Source organism: Rhinolophus ferrumequinum, chromosome 17 (genome assembly GCF_004115265.2).
Source record: "Rhinolophus ferrumequinum isolate MPI-CBG mRhiFer1 chromosome 17, mRhiFer1_v1.p, whole genome shotgun sequence".
Taxonomy (NCBI): domain Eukaryota; kingdom Metazoa; phylum Chordata; class Mammalia; order Chiroptera; family Rhinolophidae; genus Rhinolophus; species Rhinolophus ferrumequinum.
The window spans coordinates 44,643,003-44,669,341 of NC_046300.1; the positions used below are offsets into that span (position 1 = coordinate 44,643,003).

At 47.5% G+C, this 26,339-nt stretch overlaps 1 protein-coding gene across 5 annotated transcripts in view; it reads left to right on the forward strand.

Moving 5' to 3' along the window:
* The window catches only part of SRGAP3 (SLIT-ROBO Rho GTPase activating protein 3), a 237,810-nt gene that overhangs the window by 144,327 nt on the left and 67,144 nt on the right, over positions 1-26,339 (forward strand). For all 5 annotated transcript variants that reach the window (XM_033132357.1, XM_033132358.1, XM_033132356.1 and 2 more), the window contains 5 exons: positions 8,443-8,505; positions 16,358-16,543; positions 20,570-20,698; positions 22,518-22,739; positions 24,378-24,479. In XM_033132357.1, the coding sequence (XP_032988248.1) occupies positions 8,443-8,505; positions 16,358-16,543; positions 20,570-20,698; positions 22,518-22,739; positions 24,378-24,479 (702 nt within the window). The remainder of the gene's footprint in view (positions 1-8,442; positions 8,506-16,357; positions 16,544-20,569; positions 20,699-22,517; positions 22,740-24,377; positions 24,480-26,339) is intronic.

Below are 26,339 nucleotides of genomic sequence, written 5' to 3' on the forward strand. Positions count from 1 at the left end.
AGGGGAAGTGTTCAGGGCTCAAGTCTGCATTCCAGCTTCTTGCAAAAGCATGTAGATGACAGCATGTGGAGTTGCAGCAACAGGAGACATAAATTAGTTTGGGCAGGGGGGGAAAAAGGGAGGTGTCTAGGAGCAGGGGTAGGAAGAAGATGGGGAGAGGGGAGGCAGAGCAAGGGTCCAGATGGAAGGTGGGACAGTGTAGGCTAAGGATGATGTTTGGAGGCAAGGGGTGGAAACATAACAGAGCAGGCAGCCCAGTTATTGGCAAGCTAGGACGCGGCCGGGAGAAACAGCCAGTTGGCTGTCCAAGCTGCCATGTTCAGGGATACGCTGACCTTCCAGGACACACTGGAGAAGCCCCCATTTCTCTGAGCCACGCCTTGAAAGCCCTTGCTTTGGAAATAAAAGCACAATCGCTTTGGGAGATGGCCAGGGCTTACATATACCAGATATTTAAATAGGGAACATCTGTGGGTCTCAAGTTTTGTTATTTGATGAGGAAACGAGTTGGAGTGTGGAAAAGCAGTGGGATTAAGAACTGCAAGAAACAGAGGTTTTTGTTTTTATTTAGTTTTGTTGGTTTATTTGCTTCCCATTGTTTGCGTTGAGCCCCAGCACTAGGAAAACCATGGAATGTCCCCAAAGGTAACCCAACATGAGAACATCTAGTGGAGCAAAGCGAGAAAAGAGAGACAGGCCTTGCTGTAGCAGTGTCTGGTGAGACGCAAGAGAGGTCCAGAGGCCCCGCACCAATCCCTGGAGGTAGAGGAAGCCTCCACCTCATTTCCTGCATTAAAATTTTCTGAAAGTTCCTTCACTCCTTTGGAGAAGTAAAGGGGGAATCTTGTTATTAAAACCCAACATTTTAAGATGATATTATTTTCTAGATATAAAGAGTGACTTTAGCCATGGGAGTGACCCCCCTTTGAGTGCATTTCAGGGAGACAGAGACGTGTCCTCTAAACACAGAACTTTTCAATACAGCTCATAAAGTTCTAGGACCTGTAGTAATAGTTTTGAGGCATTCCCCTGAAAACCATGCTTAGCCTTGTCCTGGAAACTAAATCAAGCCACCACTGCAAGATTTTTATGGTGAAGACATTGATTTCACTCAGGAATCTTTGTGTCAAAAAACTTTAGTCAGCTGGTCCCATCTTGGCATGATTTGATACCATCTTGGGGTATTTTATGCACAGGCATTTAAGGGGCTCCTTGTGTAGGTAAGTCTTCCTTGATCTGCGCTGTGGGAAACCAGAGTCCCAGCCTTAAGGAGCTTATGCTCCCTCGAACTGGTAGGAACTTGGTCCTTTTGCAGGAACTGAGTGAAAGCTGGCGCTTGGTGGATGGTTTTCGAAGGCCGTCTCACTCCGTGGTCATTTTGGTATCTTCATACTGATATAAGCACAGATTACATCAGTATTCTTTCACATAAGCCAAAAAAAAAAAAAAAAAAAAATTCACTGGATCCTGTAAGCTGGAACAGTCCAGGGGTAAATCTTGTCTAGGTATCTCTAGATCCAGGACTCTAGAACTATCGCCAAGGCCCTGACTCTCCTTTTGATGGACAGCCCAAGGCCCCTGATGTCCTACCCTAGTGACCCAGAAGAGACGTGATCTGAGAATATGGTTGTTAGAAATCCCCCAGGGAGGATTCTTATTGGTTGAGCCTAGAATACGTTTCCATCTCTGATCCAATCACTAGAGAGAAGGAGCCAGAGCACTCCGGTCCTGCTGGGTCCCATACCCAATGGACCGTGTTGTGGGACCAGGCAAGCAGGGGTCAGTCCCATCATATCTCATCTTCTATTATCAGAAGAAGGAGGAAGGGAGAGGCCAGAGCTGGCCCTCAAGGCTAATTTATTCTTACCAGTGCAGGTGGGCCAAGAAGGACGCGCCAAGGAGAACTAGATGTGCCTGCAAGTCGGGACAGGTGTCAGGGATACAGATTCCTGCACAGGTGGTGAGAAAGTATATCGGACAGGCAGACTGTGGCCAGAGGGCATGCCCTCCTCCATTCTTTCCTTGTGGCCTGGACTCGTCTCTGTTAAATCATTGCAAGGGCTTCTTTTCACGTGTGCTTGCATCTTGTCGAGGCCCCGAGTAAGCAGACCACAGGAAGTCTATATGGGTCAAACCAATGAAAAGCTGAATCCTGCCTCTGCTGCTTCCTAGCTGTGCAACCTAGGGCTGGTTGCTCAACCCTTCTGAGCCAATGGCTGTCATATGTCAAGTGGGCATAATATTAGTACCTTCTTTAAAGTTTTAAATTAGATAATGTATGGAAGTGACTTTGGACAGTATTCAGCAAGGCTCCATAAATGCTAGCAACCAATGATAGAGCAGGGGCCACGTCTCTTTCAGCTTTGTGTCTTTGGTGCCTAGTTGAAGCTGTCATCTAGTAGGTTTCAGTAAGTGCTGGTGTAAATTGACGCTAGATGAGGATTTGGCCACAGAGGTGCAAGAGGAGGTGGTGTAGGCAGGAAGCTGGGTTCCCAGCGGTGCTGAGATTCTATACAGGTCGTGCTGTCCAGGGTCTACACGGGGCCAGGAGGTTTGGTCTCTTCAGCGGCTCGCAAACGTTGGGATAGGAGAAGGGCGCTGGTTAAAAGGCACTCTCAGAGGTTCTGACGCGGCAGGTCTGGGATGGCTGCCCTTGACGAGTGCCCGGGGATGCAGAGGGCTGCCCCCTGCAAAACCTCACTGGTTTCTGAGTCATGACTCAAATGCCCTCGTGGGCCAGATGGGTGACATGGCTGAGTGAAGGGAAAAGCTGGGCACTGTGGCCAACTGGAGAGCACAAACCCCACCCAAAGGGGCCACCATGCTCCAGGTGGAGACTCAGTATTGCTGGATCATCTAGTTTTTCAGGAGAGGCTGAAAATCTGCACTCGTAAGGAGAATTTCCTGATTTATAAGTGCTGGGTAAAGAATCGGATTTTCTGAAAACACTGAATGACCCAGTAAAACATGTGTGCAGCCCAGAGAAGCTGTCTTTTGGAGCCCTTGGTTTAGGGCAGTGCTTCTCACCCGGGTGATTTTGCCCCCAGGGGATATTTGGACATGTCTGGAAATAATTTTTGTTTGGGGGTTGGGGAATGCTAGAGGCCAGGGATGATGCTAAACAACTTGCCATACTCAGGATACCCCACCCCAACATCAAAGAGTTATCTGACCCTGAGGGGCATTTAACTAGCATTAGTTGTGGGTAGAAGAAAGAGGCAGGGCTGGGACCACTTGTCACCTGATTTTTCAGCCGTGTTTGGGTCGGACAGACAGTGCTGTACCCTTTCAACCCCAAAGAACCACAGCGGCCATGGCTGAGCCCTCCCTAGCCCCGTGTAATCGTTTTCCACAGTCCACACACTTCCTGAGCATGAAGGAAGCAGCCTGCCACCCCTGACCTCTGCAGGCATGAAAGTCATGCGAGAAATGCGCACAAAGAGTGCTAATGCATTGCCACTTGGGTCCCCAAGGGCTGGGTGTGATGGTCTGCTAGAGATTATCAAGGTTTTGGCCTCCTGCTCCTGGTGGAATGTTTGGTTTGGGTTCCTCATTCAGTAGTTTCTGGAACTGTAGTTGAGAATATTTCCCTTCCCAATCAGCCCCAACCATAAAACAAATAATAAAATGCCTTTGAGTCCTATGTAGTTCAGTAACTATTTGCTGAACACTCACTCTGTGGCCAACTCCGTGCCTGGTGCCGAGGGGGGATGAGCAGTGACTCACACAGGTTCCATCTGGTGACTGTGCCTTTGAGGAAATACAAGATCCAGACCTCCAGCCCCTCCCCAGCCAGTCTCCCCTCCGTACACCACCATCTTCATCTTCCTGAAGAAGCACAGCTCTGCTCATCACACTGTCCTGCTCCAAACCATTCTGAGGCTCCCCGTTCCACTCTGAATGCAGCCTGCTCTGCATTAGCCTCCGGGACCTGGCCAAGCCTCCATTTCAAGCTTGTCTTCTGCTCTTCTGTTGCTGTGCTTCTCTCTTTGCAAACCAAGTTGTCCCTGTTCCCAGGCTCCGCGCCGTCGCTCAGTCTGTGCCCCCTGCCTGGAATACTGTCTCTGGCCTTCACGCAAGGTGGGATGGCCCTGGCGGGAGCCCCTACGCCCCCTTCATCACTTCATCCCACGTCACCTCATCTTTCACTCTTTTGCAGCTCTTTCTAGCTCCTGCCTTAAAATTATTTGGTTCTTGACTCTCCATCCCACCAAACTGGGAGGTTCTTAAGGGAAGAGTTAATAACAAATTCAACTTGTATTCCCTTTTTTGGGCAACTTCCTAGCCTCGTCGTTGGCATTCAGTGGGTGTCGATTCAGCCTGTACTATTTCCAAGCTCTTCATTGATGCCAGGTGCTGCCGTAAGTGTTACCTGTTTTCATCATCATAGGGACTCCACAATACCTGTGACATCATCCCACTTTTACAGATAAGGACACTAAGGCTTAGAGGAACTGTCACTTCATTTGTTCATAGATTCGTTCCACTAATATATTTAATGAGCACCCACTATGTGACAGGCTCTGTGGCATTGCAGGGAGGAGAGGGGAAGCAAGATGTTGCAGGTTGGGTACCGCGGGAAGCCAACTCGCACACCGGAATTTAGCATCTATCAGAATGATTAGGGAGCATTCCTGGGATCCATGCTTTGGGAGGGCAGGGGAAGGAGCAGGGTGAAGGCAAGCAATGGTGTAGGCAGCCCTACTGGGAGTCTTAGCCAGCCCTACAGGGAGTTCTCAAGATGGAGTGACCCTTCAGAGCTGTCCAGGTTGAGACCGGGGAGGCAGGCCTCTATGCCTCACACAGATCCATCTTTGGATGAGGTGTCAGTCTTTGGAAAGTATGTCACCATGTCCTCTGAGGCCATCCCTGAGGCACTCTTGGCTAGGGGCTGTCTCCTGCCAGCCCTCTGACCTGCTGGACAGTTGAACATCTACCACCAGAGAGAAAGTCTCTTTGCTCTCATGGGGTTTACATTCGAGTGGAGAAAACAAATGCCAAATGAATATACAAGTAAAAAAACAAGATCATTACACTTCCTTTTATAAGTGCAGAGAAGGACAGTAACAGGTCTTCATTTTACAGACAGGGAAGCTGAGGTGCCGAGAGGTTAAATGGCTTAACCTCTCCATCTCCAGTCCCAGCCTCGGTGGCTCCCAAGTTCAGCCCTCTCTACTGTCTAACCAGGCCTATGCTAGTCACCTAGAGCCTTGAAAGTTAACCTAAAGAGCTGGATCTTGGTCCTGTAGGCAGTGAGGAGGCTTTAGAGGGACACAGTGAAATGAATTTCTAGTAAATTACACTGGCACAGGCATGCAAAATTGGGGACAGGAGTCAGGGGCTTTGTCGAGGGGCAGCTTCTGTAGTCTGGGCCCTGCAATGATGACATGCTTGTTCTGGAACTGGTGGTAGGAAATCTATCTTTTAGGATGCTTGGCTGCAGGAGACAACGCCAGCTTAAAATGGCTTAACCAATAAGGCCACAGAAGTGGAAGTTCCTAGGGAGGTAGGCTCTGGGTTCAGTTCAGCCCGTGTCTCAGGAGGTCATTAAGAAGCCAGGTTCCTTTTGCTCTGCCTCCCAAGGCTGCTTCCTCTTCTGGTCCTTGCTTCCTGCTGGTAGCAGCTGGGGCTCCATTTTTTTTTCTTTTTTCTTTTTTCTATCTAGCACTCAGTAGAAAAGCTAAAATCTTCATCTTAACCATCTACGTCCTTCTCTTCCATCCAGTTAAGTCACATACTCACCCCTGGACTAACAACACACCAGAACCCACTGTCTCGAGTTGGGATGACATCATTGTCCTGGGAAGCTCAAAGCTGGAGGGATAAATGCGGGACCAAATTTACAGCTCTATCAGGAAGCAGGAAGGGCAAGAATGGATGGTGGGGAGGGAATGAGTGTCAGCTGCTACAGAGAACAAAGGATTGGGCAGTTTGCAGGCAGGAGGCAGTGACAGATTGGATTGAGGAGGAGGGACTTAAAAAAAGTGTCAAAAATAACTCCAAATTTTCCAGTTGCTGCGCCTGGGAAGATATTATCCCATTGACCAAACTCAAGGAGATGGAGGAAAGTGCAGGAGTTTGCTTTTGGATAATTTGAGTTTGATGTGATAAGAGGACAGTCAGACCTTACTCTTTTGCAACAGTTGAAGATATAGGTCCCTGAATCTGGGCTCCAGGTTGTACGGGATGGAGCCCAGGAGAGAGGATTGTGGAGACGATGACATGGCTGCTGATGATGGAGAAGTGGGAGCTGACGTCGGTAGTGCGCGGGGAGCTGGCTGGGGCACAGGCTGAGAAGGCAAGACTGGTGGGAGTTTTGAAGGCAGGACTCTTTTCAGCAGAGCTGCTTCTAGGAATTTATCTGCCAGGGGTCTCTGCCCAGGTGCACAGTGACAGAGTATAAGGATATTCATGGCATCGTTGTTTGAAACAGTAGGAGACTGGAGACAACCCCCACGTTTATCACTATGGAGCTGGTTCATTAATTATGATACATCTGGTCTATGGAACCCCAAGCAGCTGTCAAAAAAGGAGGATGTAAGACTTACATTGGCTGTGAAGGAAAAACCTCTTAGATATATTGTTAGGTGGGAAAAAAAGCAAGATGCAAAGCTGTGTAGAGAATACTCCCATTTGTGTTAAAAAAAAGAACATGTGCTGTCCAAATGCATGCTTGTATATCCATAGACTGTTTCTGGAAGGTGTCAGAAGAAACTTTGAATAGCAGTTGACTATGGGTGGGGGTCTGGGCGCCTGGGAGACTTACTCTTCACTTGTACTTTGCTGGCTGTTAGAGTTCCTTTAACCACGTGCATTTATTGCCTATCAAAAAGTTAGGTCACAAACATCAATACATAAGAAACTGAATATTGGGTGTCAGAGATGCTGGTGAGACTGAGGTCTGAGAGGAGGCCACTGGAGGGTGTCAGAGGGTCCAGAGTCAGCAGTGAGGCGAATGTCAGGGGGAAGGGCCACAGGAGAAACTGAGGCACAGACCGAGAGTCTTGGAGGATAGAAAGAGATGGGGATAGCTGGCTGGGTTCATTGAGCACCACTGTAAATGCATGGGACGCAACTGAAGATTTCCTGTGAGCTCCGCACAGAAAGTTCTGCTGAGCCTCTGCTGTGCTTTTGGATCGGGTCCCCTTTCTTTAGTCACCAGAGCTGGAGGGAGGTCTAAGCAGAGGTCTGCAATTGCCCTGAAGCTTTCGCTGTCTGTTAAGAGATCTGGCGCATGCAAAGGCTGCCTTCAGACAGGTGATCTTTAGCAATTCCAGGCCCAGAAGCTAAAAGAAAGGCTGTGGGTGAGGAGAAGGAGCCGGGGAAGGCATCATGTGTGGTATGGAGCCTTCCCCAGCTACCCCTGAGTCCAGCGCCTCCTGACCTGCATTGGGGCGTGAGGAAGGCTGGTCTCTGCCTGTCAGCTGCTGGTCATGCTTGAAGTGGAAGGAGCTGAAAGGGAGCCGGATGATTCAGCTGTCAAGGAACAGAGATCAGGACTCCCATTTTCAACATGGAAACTTCATGTGATGGTCCAGGCAAACAGGGAGAGTATTTATAATAATAATAATAATAGTAATAAACGAACAGAATCCTAGACTCTTCAGGCTAGATGCAACCTGAAGAAAATTTATTTAATGTTTCCTGAATCGTGTCTCTCAGTATATCAAATACCTTACAGAAAAAGGATTGAAGACAACTAACCTGCACTCTACAGAAAGTCCATGCATGTGAGGGTATGAAAGCCTCTGAAAAGTTCTGCAGGAAGAAAACCTGTCTCACTTTGTTTAACTAGCTTTTCCCACATGTATTTGGTCACAGAAGCCCCTGCCCCCTTTATAGTGTGGCACCCAGCAGTGACCCCCAGACCATGTTTTGGGAAGTGTTTCTTAAGTTTTGCATTTTATAGATGTGGTGACGAAGTGCCCAAGGCCACATGGTCAGTTGTTGACAGAGGAGGCGGAGACCTCAGTTTTCCGCCATTGATCCAGGGGGCTGTCTGGTTCTCTGTGCTGCTTGTCAGATCATTATTTCTCCAGGTGTGTTCTGTGGAACCCCACTCTCATGAGATGTTAATGAATACTGAACCAGGGACACATATTCTGTTCACATCAGTTACAGGACACACAGAATTCATGAGAGATGAATAGGTCGATTGGCTGTGGGGCTTCTCAGAATCCTTACTATGGTGCTGTCTCTCTGAATCACCAAGGTAGGGAGGTGATGTATAGTGTCCCCCAACTTCTATGGCCAGGGAAGGATTGCTTTCATGGACCCACGTTGAGGAATGCAAGTCTAGATCAATGAGGTTTGTATTGATTTCTGCTCCCCTTTTCACCCACCCCACCCCAAGCATCCCTGCCCTTTCTGTGTTGAAAAGGAAATTGGTCAGTGCAACCAGCCACCTTCTTCCCCTCTGACATTTGCTCTTCCCTGTTCCAGAGCAAGGAGATTGGCCTGCAGATGCACGAGGAGCTCCTGAAGGTCACCAACGAGCTCTACACAGTAAGTCCTGCTCAGCCTCTGCCGCTGGTTGACATCCGGTCTCTTTCTTCAGTGCCCAGGGCTAGAAAGACTAACCAGAGGTCTGGGAGGTCCCTGAGCCTTTTTGCTGTGTCATGTGCCTGGGTGACAGTGGGTCATCTTGTGGGATGTCATGACTCGCAAACCCAACTTCTCATTCTGTACATCAGGGTGGGGCCCTGGGCATGTTTAATTTGTAAAGGTTCATGAGAAATTCAGATGACCTGCCAGCTGTGGGAACGTGTTACCTAGAAAGCAGAAGACATGAAGTCGGGGTGAAGGGAGTATGGACACAAAAGCTCCTGAGTAAGGGGTGTGGGTTTGGAGTCAGGTAGGACAGGCTGAAGTCGAGGCCTTCTCCTTGCTGAGTGTGGGACCTTAGGCGGGCACATAGCTTGTCTGGTCTCAGTATTCTCATCTGTAAAATGGAGCACTGTCTGAGGACCATGTGAGATGAGGGGGTGATCATGACTTGCAAACCCCAGGGAATAGTTTCAGAACATCACAATTTGGCCAAGAGCTGGCCTTGCTACCTGCTTAGAGGCAAGATCTAACTGGACTTGGGATGGGTGTTAGAATCCAAGAAGGTGAGTAAATGGGGAGCGTAAGGTAAGCACACTGGTTATAGTGCAGAAATTCACGTGGTAGGTGGTGCAGCAGGACTCCAAACCTAGATCTGTCTGTAATCAGTGTGCCCTGCTGGGATCCTGTGTTGCCTCTCCTGCTGAGAATTCCTTTTATCTTCCTCTCTTCCCTTCTGCTTCTTGAATTTCTACCCATCCAATGGTTCCAATCTCAACTCACCCTTGATCACATAAGCCCACATGGAGCCATCATTTTTCTGAACCTCAATTAATCTCCCATGCATGCACACTGTCCTCATTTCTTTACTCAACAAATATGTATTGATTGCTGGCTCTGTGCCAGCACTGCCAGAGGCTCTGGGGACCCTGTGGAAAACACGGCGCAGCCCCCACAGGACTCACAGTGTAGACACCCTCCATCCGGGCCATGCTCTGTCTGGGCCGCTGTGTTGTCCGTTCACATACAAGATCTGACAATTAAGTTCGCGAACTCATCCTAGAAAAATCCCTTACTGCTGAATATCACTATGGTCACCTTCGAAGTCCTCCCCTTGGGAAGCTATGCACCAATGACAGCACCTTGTCCACCCTTCAAAGCAATTTTGGAACTCTTTTTCTGGAATGGCCATCAGAGCTGTCATTGTATTACCCTTGATGTCCTGAATGTCATCAAAATGTCTTCCTTTAATATTTCCTTTATCGTCGGGTAAAGAAAGAAGTCATTGGGGGCCAGATCAGGTGAGTAGGGAGGATGTTCCAATACAGTTATTTGTTTACTGGCTGAAAACTCCCTCACAGACAGTGCCTTGTGAGCTGGTGCATTGTCGTGATGCAAGAGCCATAAAGTGTTGGCGAAAAGTTCAGGCCGTCTTTTTCATGTAGCCTTTTCAGCACTTCCAAATAGTAAACTTGGTTAACTGTTTGTCCAATTGGTACAAATTCATAATGAATAATCCCTCTGATCTCAAGAGGTTAGCAACCTCGTTGCCATAAGTTCTTGAACTTAATTGTCAGACGTCTTTACTTGACTCCTGTCTCCCTGCCCAGATTCTAAACTGCTTGCGGGCAAAACGGACCACGTTCATTTATTCATATATCCCTCCCTCCCTCCCTCCTCTGCTTCAACAAGCACCCTGGGAACACCAGGCTTGTACAAGGTACTTCAAATACCTACTCTCGAAATCTTTACAGCTTGCTGCTGTGCCGCTTGCAGTGCTGAATCCACAGCAGGCTCCACATGCTTCAATTTAAATGAATTTCTGGGCAACTGTTGAAGACTCAGTGTGCAGTCAGCAAATGACCTGGTGACGGGGTGCTGCTGGCACCCCAGTGCTCTCATGCCTCTGTAGCAAGCAGTGCCTGCTACATACTCACCAGATCAAAGGCAGTAGAACTGCACCTCCTCCATTTTATGCTGTTTCCTCCCTCACTTTTCCTCCTTCCTTCCTTTCTCTTTCTTTCCTCCTTCCTTGCATCTATCCATCCATCCATCTATCCATCTATCCACCTTTGGGAATTAGCCTCTCTCCTTTTATTGGTTTTGTTTTCCTCTGTGGTGCTTTCATGATGAGGCAGGCTTCTCCTATGTGGTGACAAAGATGGTCCCTCCTCACCCCAAGCTCACTTTCTATCAACTTAGCACCCCCTAATGGAAAGAGAAAATGCCCTTGCCAGTGTTTCCAGCAAAGCCCCAGGGCTGTCTCTAATTGGCCTGGCTAGGCTCATGAGATCCAATCACTGTGGCCAGATTAACATAATGTTACTAGTTGGCCAGGCCTGGGTCTCATGCCCACCCCAAGATAGGAGAGCGGTATCGGTTTCCCATGAACCACATGGATTGAGAATGAGGAGGGCTAATTTTGGAGATTTCCTCAAAGAAAATCAGGAAGCTATTTCAGAAGAAGGAGGACTAGATGATCCTAGGCAGAGAAAAACAACAGATGTCCACTGAGGGGGAGTAGCTGGGGGCGGATAAGTGAGTGGCTCCATTGCCTAGCGCTCAAACAAACCCCTGCTTCTCAAACCTGTTTGGCTCCTGCTCCTTCTGGGCTTAATACTCATACTGCTCCCTTTGTCTGGCAAACTCCACCCCCTCCACTATGCCGTGTTCGCCCAGCTGACAGCTCCTCTTCTTCAAGGTTCAGTTCAGATGTCATTTCCTCTAAGAAGCCTTCCTTTATTTAGTGCCTTGTACTCCGCTCGTCATAGCACTTATCACACCATGTAATAATCACTTGTATAATTGCCTGTGTCCCTACTAGAGTATATATTCTGCGAGGGCAGAGACCCTATCTGCCTTCCATAGTGTAGTGTTTCCTAGTATAGTACCTAATGCATAATGACCCGTTCAATAAAAATTTAATGACTGAAGGAATAGCTGTGCCCCATCCCTAACTATATTTATCAGATCAAAGGCAGTAGAACTGTACCTCCCCTATTTTATTCTCCATTCCCCCCTCCCTCCATCCCTTCCATTCAGCCATCCATCCACCCCACCATTCATCCATCCATCCATCCATCCATCCATCCATCCATCCATCCATCCACCTATCCATCCATCCATCCATCTAGCCAGCTGTTATTCATTCATGCAAACAAATACGGATACTTGCTGGATATCAGTCTCTGCTCTAAGATAGGGAATATGATCACGAAAAAGTGCTCGGCCCTCAGGGACTTTGCACTCTAGTTGGGGTGAGACTGTCTATAAACCTGCAAAATTAATAAAGAAGAGTGATGATAAATTCTATGGAAAACGTAGGCCACACAGTGTGTGGGTGGTCAGATTAAAATGTAGGGACTTCTCTTTTCCTTCAAGGATGCTTTGGCATGAATTGGCTTAGCGTCTCACCTACATACGACTCATGGATGGCCCAGGGATGGCCCTGCCTGTGGGACACAGGAAGCGCACAGGGATTGCATTGTTGAGAACCTGTGTTCTAACAACTGATCCTTATCCTGCCCCAGTGTGTCCCTTTATTGATGCTGTCAACGTCCAGATTGCCTTTGCCTTCTTTTGCATTTAAATGAACGTCTGAAGGGCTGTGCAGATAATACTTTCCAGTTTTCACGATCTGAGGATTTGGGAAGATGCGAAAGGCAAAATACACATAGCAAAAGGCAGTGTGATTACCAGAAAAGACAATGTCCACAGCTCAGAAGGTCCAGCTGTCTGAATTGCTATGTGATTTTGGACAATACACTTGCTATCTCTGGGCCTCAGTTTCCTTCAATGACAGGTGAATACGCCAAGATTTCTGGAGGACCTTCTGAGCACCTAGGAAACTGATCTGGGTCCAAGAATAGTGGTGTCAACTTACATGTTCCGACGCAGCGTTTCTCAGCCAGTGCTAGGCTTGTTCTGAGGGAGCCTCCCGGGAGGGTCTGGAGGGCTGGAAAGTGAACCTCCCATCTGGCATAAAGCCAGGTGAGGGCCTCTGAGGGGCCCTGCCGAGATCCCAGCTTGGAGACCAGGTCACAGTGACTTGGCCCCAGGTGGACTCCTGCATCCGCCTCTGCTCCTTTCCCAGCCCAACACTGCTGTCAGCCGGTCACTTCACAGTCGCAATTTATGGAGCATCTTCCTATCTACCTCCCATCTGGTCTTCACCAGGCGAGAGGACCAGCTCCGCCACCGTCACTCAGCAAGGGCTGGGAGTGTTGAGTCTCAAAACCAGGTCTTCTGGGCCCCTGTGGTTTTGTGGTTTCCTCATCTGTAAAGCAGGGATCACATGGTGTCTGCCTTGTAGGGTTTTTGTGAGAAATAAAGGAGTCACTACATGTGCAGGCCTGGCAGGTAGTAAGTGCTTAGTGAATGTTAGCTACTATTCTCATTGTTGTCATTGTTGTCACACTGCCTCCCAGGACTGGGGTAAGGATTAACTGAAATGTTCCTTGGTGATAATAAAACGAGAGGTTTGCAAACTCTGAAGTAATAGATATGTTTAAATATTATTTAACACATCCTGGACTGGCAACATTGAGCTGATTGTTTTGGTTATTTAACTAAGGGCCTTTCATGCTGAATCCTATTTTTCAGGTAAATAAAGGAAGTATCTAGAGGACTTGAAGTATAAATAGTTAGTTAGGCTCATTCCAGAGCAGTCCCCAGGTAAACTCTTTATGGAAGCTGTTGGACATAAGTCACGCTGGCTGATCCAGTTCATTGATATTCTTGGAATCAGGAATTACCAATTGGATCACATAGCATTTGGCCCCAGCGTCATCAGGGCTGTTGTCTCCAAACATGGGATTTTAAAAATGCAGTTCAGAGACTGCACTGGGAAGTCTGGCTTGTTGAAGAGCAGGAAAAGTGTTCTGTGGTTCAAGAAGAGTAGACATCTAGGCAAAGGAAAATGTGAGAGGCTGAGACCACCCGGCTGGGATGCTGTCCGTGAGTGAGTAGATGGATGCATGCATGGATGATTAGACAGGAAGACCTAGCTGAAAGTAGAAATGCTTTCTCTTCCTCTGAACTACCCAGTGCAGATGATAGATTAGTGGTGAGACAAGCAGACCTTAGCAACTGAACTAGAAAAAAATGTAGCAGGAATGACTGAATGCAGAGAAGGGCGGAGTCCAGAAATGAGCACCAGCAGCAGCATGATGGGGAAGCGAAGAAACCAGTGGTGTTCGTGAACGTGGAAAGATAGAGAAAAGCTCCAAGAACAGGAAAGGTGGGGGCCCTGGAGACAGACTTTGTCAGGCATCCCCAACTTTTAGCTGCATTATTTTCCTGGAGCCATGGCATAAAGAAGATGGTTGAAAATAGGCAATTGCTTTGGTTATCTATAAGCCTGCAGTCCTTCCTTTTGGCCACTAGATGTCAAGAATGCATCAATGCGGCACAATTTCTGGTCCCTTGAGTTTATAAATAAGCTTAGTGGAACTGGCATAAAGAGAGGATGAAATCAGCAGGAAGCGGATCTCTAGAGGTTTTAGGGCAACTGCAAATAAGCAAAATTGGGTAGAATGCAGAGAAGAATTCTTTCCACCAAGACCCACAAAGAGAAATTGATTGCATTTTTTATTAATTTATTATTTTTGCAATTTTACGAGGTTTTCAGCATGAAAGGAGGGAGAAACATGGTATAGAATAATTTTTTTTTCACAATAGTCGATATTCTCTAGAGTTTGTAAACATTTTCCTGAAGTCAAGTGAATTGGAAGTTCTTAGACCCTCAGCCCAAACAGGGAGGATGGTCATGGTGGTAATAGTGGCAGCTAAGGCCTAAATGGCTCTTGCTCTGTGGCAGACATTGTTTTCAGCACTGTACAAAAATGAACTCATTTAGTTCTCCCGACAAACCTATGAGGTAGGTGCCATTAGCCCCATTTTACAGTGAGGAAGGAAAGGTCAGAAAGGTCACGACTTGCCCAACGCCACACAGCTGGTAAGTGGCAGCATCAGGATCGGCCCAGACTTTGTGACCAGGGTCTATATTTTTACCGACCATACTCTACAATTGATGTTGCCCCCACGGCCTCCTGACCGCTGGCAAACGGAACCTCTGAACAACAAATCAATGCTGCCATTTAACGATAAGAGTCACAGAAGAATTCCTCATTCTAATAAACTCACTTCATCCAACTTTAAATGAGAACGCATAAGGTTATGATGTGGGCCCGCATTTCAGTCCAAGTTCCTGACTTTAAAGGGCCTGTTGAGGCAGGAGCACATCCCCTCCCCAGGTAGAAGCTTCTGCTGTATTAGCTGCTATAGTCATCCGAACAACAGAAGAAAAGAATGAACAAGGTTCGGAAGCCATGGAGTCCAGAAATTTCTTATGTTTCTTAGCACAGAAAGATGATAATAAACTTGATATTGCAAAGGAAAAGTGTATTTCTAGTTGGGGGCCAGGAAACAGAATACTGTTGGTATTAGACTTCCCAGCTTGCACCAAGGATGCCAAGAGTATTCACATTTGCTGAGAAAATTGCAATAAGTTAAGGAAACACTATGATATGGTAGAAAAAGTAGTGGATTAAAAGTCAGAGACTCGATTTCTAATTAGGCTAAATATACACTTACCATATGACTCTCCATTCTACCGCTAGGTATTTACCTAAGAGATATGAAAACAGGTCCATACAAAGAATTGTACATGAGCATTCATAGCAGCTTTACAAAGCTGTAAACAACCCAAATAACTATCAACCTATGACTAGATAAGGAAGTTGTGGTAGCTGTGCAATTGACTACTACTGAGCAATAAAAACAAAAATGATAACATGCAACAACATGAGAGCATCTTTCAAAAATTGTGCTGAGTGAAAGAGGACAGACACAAAAGAGTTTATACTCTATGGTTCCATGTATATGAAGTTATAGAACACACAAAATCAATGTGACAGAAAGCAAATCAGGGATTGCCTGGGGCTGGGGTAGGTGTGAGGATCAAAGGCAGAGGGGCACGAGGGATCTTTCTGGTAGGATGGAAATATTACATATCTTGACTGTGGAGTTGGCCACATGGATGTAAAGTCTGGAGACTACGTGATAATACTGTATGATCATGCATAAGCCACTTTGCCCTTTTGGGCCTCAGTTTCCCTATTTATAAAATTCGGTGGTTGGGTTAGATGCCATCTAAGATTTCCTCTGACTCAAAAATTCCCTTGTTATAATGATACCCAACTTCTATTATGGAAGTAGAGCAGCAAAGTGCAGTTTACTTTACGGGAATTCATTTTATAGCCAAGGATGAGTTTGTTTCAGAGAGCATACAATGTCTGTTAGGTTACTCAATAATACTCCTTTTGGGGACAGAGCCATTTGCAGGCCAATTTTACTTAAGGAAACAGCTGAGAAAACAATTTGTATGTGAGTAAGAAGGATGTTCCCATAGAAGCCCCATGAGTACCTGGGGAGGGGCTTTCTCAGTGATCCTGGGGTGGGGGGGAGGGACAGCAGAGTCATGGTCGGCAGGCTGGAGAAGGCAGCGAAGGAAGGGCCAAGTTTGCTGGATCACCTCTGAGACCTGCATATGCTCGGGGCTGTGGCTCACCTTGTAAATTCCCTCTTGACTAGTCCATTCCTGGCGCTTAGGAAGGACTGAATGATGGTGATGACAACAGTGATTATGAGTCTGTGCAAAAGCGAAGAGCTGCGCGGGTTCAGAACGTGCTGTGGGAAGGGGGCGGGCCAAGTGGACTGTAATGTGGAGCTTGGGAGGGGGCTGGGAGCACCAGGGCGCCCCCTGCTGGGCCCTACCAGGCGGCTGATTTGCTGGCTGCTCGTGTGTCCCCAGGTCATGAAAACCTACCACATGTACCACGCGGAGAGCATCAGTGCAGAGAGCAAGCTGAAGGAGGCCGAGAAGCAGGAGGAGAAGCAGTTCAACAAAGCGGGGGAGCTCAGCATGAATCTGCTCCGGCACGAGGACCGGCCCCAGCGTCGCAGCTCCGTGAAGAAGATCGAGAAGATGAAGGAGAAGGCGAGTGAGCGCAGGAAGGGGAGGCCACGCTCCCCGACAACCTTGGCCTCCCCCTTTGCCCCCTGGGGGGTGTGAGGGTACAATAATGCTGCCAGCATCTGCTCTCTTGGAGGCCAGTGTCATGGGGGAGGCAGAGTTAGCCATGCCTCACTAGCACTTGGGAGCCTGGCCTCGTGCCGGGGTTAGCAGGCAGGGAGAGATGCTCAGCTGACAAGAGAGCTGAACAATGATGAGACTCATGCCCCATGAGCACGTTCTTCAATGAGTAGGAGTCACCAGGCATCAGTGGGGGTGGGGACTTCCTCCAGGGGTCAGTTAGGAGGCTGGAGTGGTGGCGGGCTGGTTGGGACTGAGTGTGTCCCCAAAAGAATGAGCAGCACTGGGCTACCAACCAGCACCTGGGAACTCGGTAAAGAACCATTCCAAAATTGCCATTGCCAAGGCAAAGATGGGTGATTTAGAATCACTGTGCATTGGTGCTGGAAAGTGTTTTAGTAGAGCATGGTGGAAAAAGTGCTAATTTTGGAGTCAGATAGGCTAGGTTTTAAAAATGCCACATTTACAACACCTCTCTGAACTTCAGTTTTAAAATCTGCAGGGATGGCAAATAAATCTCCCCTCTCATGTCAACTCTGATCGATTGGTAGTGGCTGCCCAGAGCTCTGTGTTGAGGATTGTGAGCCCTCTCCAGGCTTTAACTAAAACCAGTACTGTGATCTATTAATGATGTCTGCCATGGCCACGGAATTTAAAGGGGCAGTGCACATGCTGCTATTTTGTCACCCTAGACTAGGTGACTTCTAAGGTTCCTTTCTTCTTAAAAGGCTACGGTTTCTTGTTGAATTCTCATTTATTCCATGCAATCAGCAAACACTTGCCGAGCTCTTTCTATATACCAAACATTGTGCTAGATGCTTAGTTGGGCTCCTATGAGATGAATTCTATGATGATATGATCCTACTGCTCTTAAAAATGATAGGAGATTGAGTGGGAACAAGATCCAACAGGACCTAGGTAAGTTGGAGAAATAACCAGAGGCAAATAAAATAAGATTTCAGGGTAATTTCCAAAGGCAAAGGAAAAGAGCCTCCACAATAATCGGGCAGAGTCTCAATTAAAAAATGGGCAGAGGATTTGAATAGACATTTCTCCAAAGGACATGTATGAGTGGCCAATAAGTATATGAAAAGATACTCGGCATCATTAGTCACTAAGAAAATGCAAATCAAAACCACAGTGAGATACCACTTCATACCCACTAGGATGGCTAAGATAAAAAAAAAAAAGGCAGACAGTGACAGATATTAATGAGGATGTGGAGAAAGTGGAATCTTCTTGCACTGCTGGAGGGAATGTAAAATGGTTCAGCCACTTTGGAGTTCCACAAAATGTTAAACATAGACTAAGTTACCATGTGACTCAACAATTCCACTCCTAGGTATCCACTCAGGAGAAATTAAAACATATATCCACACAAAAAGTTGCACACAAATGTTCATAGCACATTATTCATAATAGTCTAAAAGTGCAAACAACCTAAATGTCTGTCAGGTGATGAATAGATGAATAAAATGTGGTCTAGCCATACAATGAAATATTATTCAGTCATAAAATGGAATGGACTACTGATTCATGCTATAACATGGATGAATTTTGGCAACAGTAGGCTAAGTGAAAGAAGCTAGTCACAATAGGCCACATATTGTAGGATTCCACTGATATGAAATATCCAGAATAGACAAATCCATAGAGACAGAAAGCAGATTAGTGGTTACCAGGGGCTGGGGCAGAGGAGAATGGGGAATGACCACTAATGGGTGCATGAAAATATTCTAAATTTAGATAGTAGTGATGGTTGTGCAAATCTGTGAATATACTAAAACTAAAGAAATGAAAATAAGATAACCAGGCAGGGAATTACAGAACTACAACATAGCGGGATATATAGAGGGGTAGAAGAGTAATAGCTGGGAGTCTGGAGACTAATTTCTGGTACAGAGTTGTATGTTAATTAGCCATTTGAGTCTTGGACAAGCTACTTCTCTTCAGTTCTCATTTCTTCACCTATAAAATGGATGAATTAAACTAAGAGACCTTAATATCCTTTCCAGGTATAAAATTGTATGAGTCCGTGAAGGACTGAAAATGGTCTAGGGATCATAGCAGCCCCCTGGAAATGGGTCAGGAGTATCAAAATTCTCTGAGGGGGTTGGTTGGTACAGGATGTAGGTGCCAGAGTCTGTTTCTGGAAATTCCCAGAATAACTGGGCCCTGGAGAATGGTCAGAGGAGATCTCTGGGGACACCTCTCCTAAAATGTTAGGAGAACTCAATCTGGAATGAGGAAGGTTTAAGTGTCTAGGTGAAGGAGGAAACCCTGTTTCTTTAAGGAGAGCTGTCTTTTATCCAGCAGTGGGACTCATCAGTCTGAAAGCGGCAAGGGGAAGCTCACCAACTCTTTACTCCTTCCTGCCAAGCTGGCCCAGCACAGAAGCAGCTTCCCAGGGAGACAGCCTAGCTCCTAGCCAACACTGGTCCCTCTCTGGCTGCCCCACTCTGCGTCTCCCCACCACTCACATCCAGGCAGCCAGTGAAAATCACGTGCAGCGACTGTTCTAAGTGCTACAGGTCCAGTAATGAACAAGGCAGATTAAGTCCCTGACTTCATACAGCCTACTTTCTAATGGGGGACACTAAAAATCAGGAAGTACACAAAGAGGTAAAAAATTATGATTTGGGGTGGTGAAAAGTGCAGTTGAAGAAAAATAGAGCAACCAAGATTTCCTTCGGTAGGTGATTGGATAAATAAACGGTGATAAATCCAGATCATGGAATATTGACGAAATATTCAAGATCTAAAAAGAACTGAGCTAGCAAGCCATGAAAAGACATGTAGGAACCTTAAAATGCATATTACTAAGTGAAACAAGCCAGTTTGAAAAGGCTACATACTGGATGATTCCAACTACATGACATTCTGGAAAGGGCAAAACTATGGAGACAGTAAAAAGATGAGAGGTTGCCAGGGTTGAGGGAGGGAAGGATAAAAAGGCAGAGCACAGTGTGTTTTCAGGGCAGTGAAAACACTCTGTATGAGAGAGACTATAATGATGGATACCTGTTGTTATACATTTGTCCAAACCCATAGAATGTACAACACCAACAGTGAACCCTAAGGTAGACGACGGACTCTGGGTGGTAATTGTTAACGAATGTGCCACTCTGCTGGGGGATGTTGGGAATGGCGAGGGTGCGGGTGGGGTGGGGGAGGGGTTAGGGAGAAGGTACCTGGGAAATCTCTGTGCCTTCCTCGCAATTTTGCTGTGAACCTAAAACTGCTCTAAAAAATAGTCTTAAAAATAAAAACAATCACTAAAAATTGAATAAAGATTAAATAAATGGAAAAAAATAGAGCAGGGCAAGGGGATAGAGAGTCCGGGAGAGGCAGTGGAGATGCTGGCAACACATTTTATTAGAAGGCTGCCGTGAGAGGCCAGTCTCACAGTGTGACCTTTGGTAAGGACCTGACTGACATGAAGGACCAGGCCACACAGAGACTTGGAAGGATGCCTACCAGGCAGTGGGAACCATTAGTCTGAAGGCCGAGAGGCAGGAATGAACTTGAAAGATGGGCAGAAGAGGCTGGCAATGAGAGGGAGCCTGAAGGAAGAGGGGCTTGAGAGGTGGATGGAGCCAGGTCAGGGAGGGCTTCACAGGCCACTGTCACAGTTGGGGCAGCTGCTGGGGTTGCCGATTGGGGGCCTCAGGAGTTCTTATTGACACCCTGCTCTAGTAGAGGCCAGTAACGGGCTGCTGCTTACCCAACAGTGCTGTCGTTGGCTGCACACGGGCAATGTAAGGTGAGCTTTTTGAGTATAGGGCCCACATTTTACTCACCTGGCATATGGAGTAAGGCATTGCAGAGGTGTGCGGTGGATTGAATCGCAGGCAGTGAGCGTAAAGAAAATCCCCAAACCCTGCCATTAATGGCTCAGCTCTCACATCTCCTCTTTTCTTCTTCTTCCAGAGGCAGGCAAAGTATTCTGAGAACAAGCTGAAGTGCACGAAGGCACGGAATGACTACTTGCTGAATCTGGCAGCCACCAACGCAGCTATAAGCAAATACTACATCCACGATGTCTCCGACCTAATCGACGTGAGCACCTGGGGAGTCTGGGACTGAAGAGGACCCCACACCCAGGCTGGCTCGAATCATCACCTGAAGGAGGGCCTGGCCCTTGTCCTTAGCTGACATGCCAGGGTGGAGGGGCAGGGCAGTGAGCATGTGGGGCCTGGGAGATGAGTCTCTACTTCCATGGGTGGGAGTGGGCCTCTGCCGCCCCTACACAGTTGGGTTGGGCAGTCATATATTCAGCTTGCACTTCCCAAGCTGTGTTTGGGGGTACAGGTGTGATCGTCCACAGTTCATGCCCTAGGGATTTCCCAGGGTGGTACAGATGTTTATATGTTCAGCGCCCCCAGGTCTAGTCTGCCAATCATCCATAGGCACATGAGAGAAAATAGTGAATGAGACAGAATTGCAGTTGACCTTTGAACAATGCAGGGGTTAGGGGCACCGAATACCCCTCTAACCCCCTCCGCCAACCCTGATGCCCTGTTGAAAATCTGCATGTAACTTTTGACTCCCCCAAAACTTCACTACACTCATCCTTCAGCATCTGCAGGGGATCGGTTCCAGGACCCCCTGTGGATACCAAAATCCACAGGTGCTCAAGTCCCTGTACAACGTGGCGCAGAACAACGTGTGTAGTTGGCCCTCCCGGTACACAGATTCCCAACCCCAGATCAAAAATATTGTTGGTGTAATCAGAGGATGCAAAACCCTGGATACAGAGTGCCGACTGTATATTTATTTTTAAAACTCCATGTATAAGTGGACCTGCACAGTTCAAACCTGTGTTGTTCAAAGTTCAACTGTATACAGATCAACTTTACTTGGGAACGTTATCTTGGGAGAAATCAGGCAGTTGAAGCAAAAGGAGATTGGAACACGTACTCCTGAGTGCCAGCTGCATAGGACACGCTGCAGGGACAGCCAGGCCTGGAGAAGGAACACTGAGCAGCGGCACTGGGGAGAGCTTCTGTTGCCTGTGCTGCCGGTAGCACTGCTTCTCATGTCTTCCCCTTCCTCCAGAGACAGAGATCTGGCTCAGTAGACGCTCCATAAAGATTCCATACTGGCAGATGGATCCTTTTCCTCTGGCCCTGGTGTATCCTGTCAGGACGTCAGGGAGGCTGCAGGGGGACCGTTGTCGCCATTCCCGGACAGGCAACTGCTCGGCCCTGCTTGCGCCTTCCCACACCTGAGACCAGACCCCTCCTCTTTCTTACAACTTTCCTTTTCACTCCTTCCAGTCTTTTCATTCTTTTTTATTTACCTAATTTTTATTGAGCACCTACTAGCTCTACGTCTTAAGGCTCTGCTGTGGACAAGAGCCTCAGGTCTGCCCTTAGGAGCTTAACATGCATAACTCTGACATGTTACCAGGCATTTGCAATGCCATGTGGCAGGTGTTACACTGAGGGAGGTGAAGGGAGATGTGAAACCTTAGAGGCTGGACATCTGATGTAAACTCTGAGTGTGGAGAGCATCAAGGAAGACTTCCTGGAGGAAGTGACCTCTAAACTGAAACCTGAAGGAAGAGTATTTAGGCCGGAGTGAGAGGCAGAGGGAATGCATGTGTAAAGGCCTAGAGAGGAGAAAGAAGGTGGTGAATTTGGGAAGGTGAGAGAAGCTTTGCTGTTGCCCAAACTGCAATCCCCAACTCCTTTGGGAGCTTTGGTGTGATTTGTGTGGTGTGATTCCAAAGTGCAGAAGGGCCTCCAGGATGAAAGATGTGACTGTGGAATGAGAGGTAGTCGTGAGTCACCATGATGGGAAAGGAAGCGCCGGTGGTCCCATCTCCACGTCACAGCCCTCACCCGCATCCTTCTGTTGTGTGTCTTTCTCCAAGTGCTGTGATTTGGGCTTTCATGCCAGCCTGGCCCGCACCTTCCGGACCTACCTCTCCGCCGAGTACAACCTGGAGACGTCTCGCCATGAGGGGCTAGATGTCATCGAGAACGCGGTGGACAACCTGGATTCCCGAAGTGACAAGCATACTGTCATGGACATGTGCAACCAGGTCTTCTGTCCTCCACTCAAGTTTGAGTTCCAGCCCCATATGGGGGACGAGGTAGGTTTTTCCCAGGAGTCCATGCTTCAGGCTGCTTCCATCTGTTCTCCCATGTGCTCCCAGAACATCAGTGGGAGGGGAACGGCAGTCCCCGTTCCACACACAAGATGTTTATCTCAGAGGTCTAGGGTCAGGTTCGTGGTCCATGGAGTTTACCACTAATACACTAACTTTGCTGGCTCAAGTCTCCCACCTGCAGAATTGCAGGACCTCAGTGCTCCTTGAAAACCCTCCCAGTTATGTCTAGAAGACCCCAAGAGAGTCCCGTGTCTGCACACTGGCATCTCACATCCTTTCCTCGGATCACGGGATGCCAGGTCTCATCACAGCCGCTCTAGCCAGCACCCTCCAATAAGGAGGCGTACCACCACTGAGCTCCCTTCGGTGCTTGTGCTACTCAGACCCTTGCTCTATTCTGGAGAAAAAGATTGGGAGAAGGCATTTGTCATTGGCCCCAAAGCAGGACACAAGTTACCCAAGTTTCACAAAATCCCTTATGCAAATAGCTCCTTGAGCTTTTCCGTGTCATTCCCTGCTCTCTCTAGGGCTCAAGCCCTAGTCCTGGAACCGATGGAGGACAGCCACTAGATGTCATATCTGCGTCCCCGTCATTGTCATCTCTACCCTCCGGGATATGTACACAGGACTTGCTCCTACTGGCTCATTCTCTCCACTTAGATATATTCCACCTATGCGCATGGGAGTTAGGGGAACCTGGACCAACAGTGTACCAAACCCCGCCAACCCCTGGATCTCATGAGAGCCCAAGTGGGCCATCTGCTACCCCTGCTTGGCAGGGAGGGACAAGGTGGCTCCTTAGCAGACAGCATTTGCTGGACCCTCCGGATGGTTCTACCCATTTTCTTCATTTGCAAAAGACGGGCCTTTTGCAGGGCTTCCTGCATCTCCTGCCTCATCCCTCTGTCCCGCCCTTTTGGCCCATCGTCTGGACCTGAAAATTCTGACCTCATAGTTACCCCTGGTGACTGCCAAGTTTGGGTTGTTGCCTAGTTAGTGGTAATAACTAATAAATAATGGGGCCCTGCTATCTGTTAGGATCTCAGCTGGGTCACCCCAGGTAGCCCAGCCCACAAGTGGTAACAGAGCCCTGGGTGGTGGAATGGGTGTGGGGAGAACAATCTTCTTCTCCACTCTTCCGCTCCTCCACCTCTCACTCTGTCAACCTGCTGGGGAAGAAGGTCCCCGAGAGTGACACTGCCTCATGGTTGCTTCTCCGAAGCATCTTCCTGCTGGGGAACAGGGGCACTCTGCTGATTGTTGCCCATTCATTGTTCTTTTTATTGGCTTCTCTTAGGCAGTTGGCATCTCATTGGCATCTCTGACCACAACTTCCTGCCTGGAGAGGAACTAACAGTCTCAGTTAATAAGATTATGTCAAAATTCTCAGTAAACCCTCAAGAGTGCCCAATGTAGGACCATGACTGAGAGGCCGCACCTTGCAATGCCAGAGGGTGGCCCCTGGTGCCCATCTGGCATTACCAGGTCTAAGCTGTGTGACCTTTGGGAGGTCATTTAACCTCTAAGTCTGTTTCCTCAGCTTTTGATGTGGATATTAGTGATAGCTCCCACCCTAGCGCCGCACTGGGCAACTGTAGGTGGGGGCTGTCATTTTTGCAGGTGTGCCAGGTCAGCGCTCAGCAGCCCGTCCAGACAGAGTTGCTCATGCGGTACCACCAGCTGCAGTCCAGACTAGCCACTCTCAAGATAGAGAATGAGGAGGTGAGTGAGCCCGTCTGCCCTGTAAGGGGTTTTCTTACAAAGGCCTGGCTTGTTTGGGGGAGTCCACTTTCACCGTGGAATACATAAATTAGTGTTCATCTGTAAGATAGACTCTTTATGCAACCATTGAAATCGTGCACACCAAGACTTTTTAATGGTAAAGGGGAATCCTCACAAGGTGTCAAGTTAAAGGAAAAGAGGAAGTAAAACTGCATGTTCAGTATTATCCTAACTAGGGTACACTAGGGTATGTGCACATGTATCTGTGTGTATTCACAGGCATAGAAAAAAGACTGGAAGGAAATACTTCAAAGTTAATAGTGGTGATGTCTGGGTTGTAGATTATAGGTGGGTTCTGTTTTCTTCTTTGTGCTTTTGTCCACTTTCTGCAATGAGATTATATTATTTTTATCATCAGAAATAATAAATTATGCAATTAAATAAACCACCCAGGGCATGCTAAATGTGTCATGGATTCTGAGCTCCAAGGAGCTTCTGTCTTCCCTTGGCCAGCACACCTCCCATGCACCTGGTTGCACAGGATTATCTTGGGGAGGGTACACATGGAAATACCAGCTGTGGTGCCTCTGTTCTGATGTGGACTGATGAAGACAGATGGGAAACATCCTCTTGCAGTCTGGGTGCCTCCATGCAGGGAGGAAGTCAACCAACAGGAGGACGCCAGGATGTGGGGAGTGTCACCCAAGATCGCGGGCAGGTTTATCGTTGAGAAGTGCATTCACAGCTGGAGATGGGGTGTCCTGGCTCCTGTCGTCACATCTCGGACGCTTGTCCTGGGCACACGGGGCTGCTTTGCTCTGTGTCTCTGTGAGACGGAGTGTTGTCCAGGATGAGGACGAATCAAAATAGTCCCTCAGGGGAGGTTATGTGGAGACAAATTATATATCTGTTTTTCAAACCTGAGAAGAGAGGAGATGAACAGTGGGTTTTTTTATTATTATTATTATTTATTCTTGCCCTACATCTTTCCCCTGAAGCATTTTAAATTGTTTACATGGAACAGTATATGGATAATAATGTTAATGGAATTTAAATTGGAAATCAGGGCCACAGAGAGAATGAAGCAGCTGTTCCTTTGCATATCTCGGCAGTTCATGGCCATGGAAATGCTTGATTTTGAATCTGAGCTTCTGTCAGGCGATGTCAGAAAGAAATGATTCATTCATTTATTTATTCAACAAGTATTTATTCAACGAATATGTGTTCAAGTATTTATTAAGCACATACTATATGCTGAACATTGTGCTAAATGCAAAGTAAAGTGAGTAAGACCATGTAGGCCTCCTCTCATGGAGTTTATATTCTAGTGAGAAAAGAAAGACGATAATCCAAACACACAAGCAAACAAACTGATAAATGAGTGAGAATGCAAAGTATTAGACAGGTAGGCACTAAGTTACGAATGGTAGTCAGAGGGGCCTGATGTCACCAGGAGGTGACATTTAAGCTGAGATCTGTATAACAAGAAAGTGACATTGAGCAACAATAATTTAATGATGGATGTAGGTGCAGTTTCTCCTGGGACTGTTTTTGGAATGACGCTCCATCAGCGTGTCAGGTCCGCCATTTGGGCACAAGTCAGCGAAGGGATGTATATTGTGAGGTGGGAGCTCGTGTGCCTTGCATGTGTAGCCTTGCGGGGGATCCCACTTGATCCCAGGAGAGAAGCTGGAGTCCTGGAGAGCTGACTAAACAGCTCTGTCTCAATGTCTGTCTTCCTTGAGTTTCTCTTTTCTGTCAGGCTTTTGATAGGTCTCAAGTAGCAGACAGCTGGAGAGTTCATTCATTGAGGACGGCTGCTCACTTTATCCAGACGTTGTCCCCTCCCTGATGGGAACC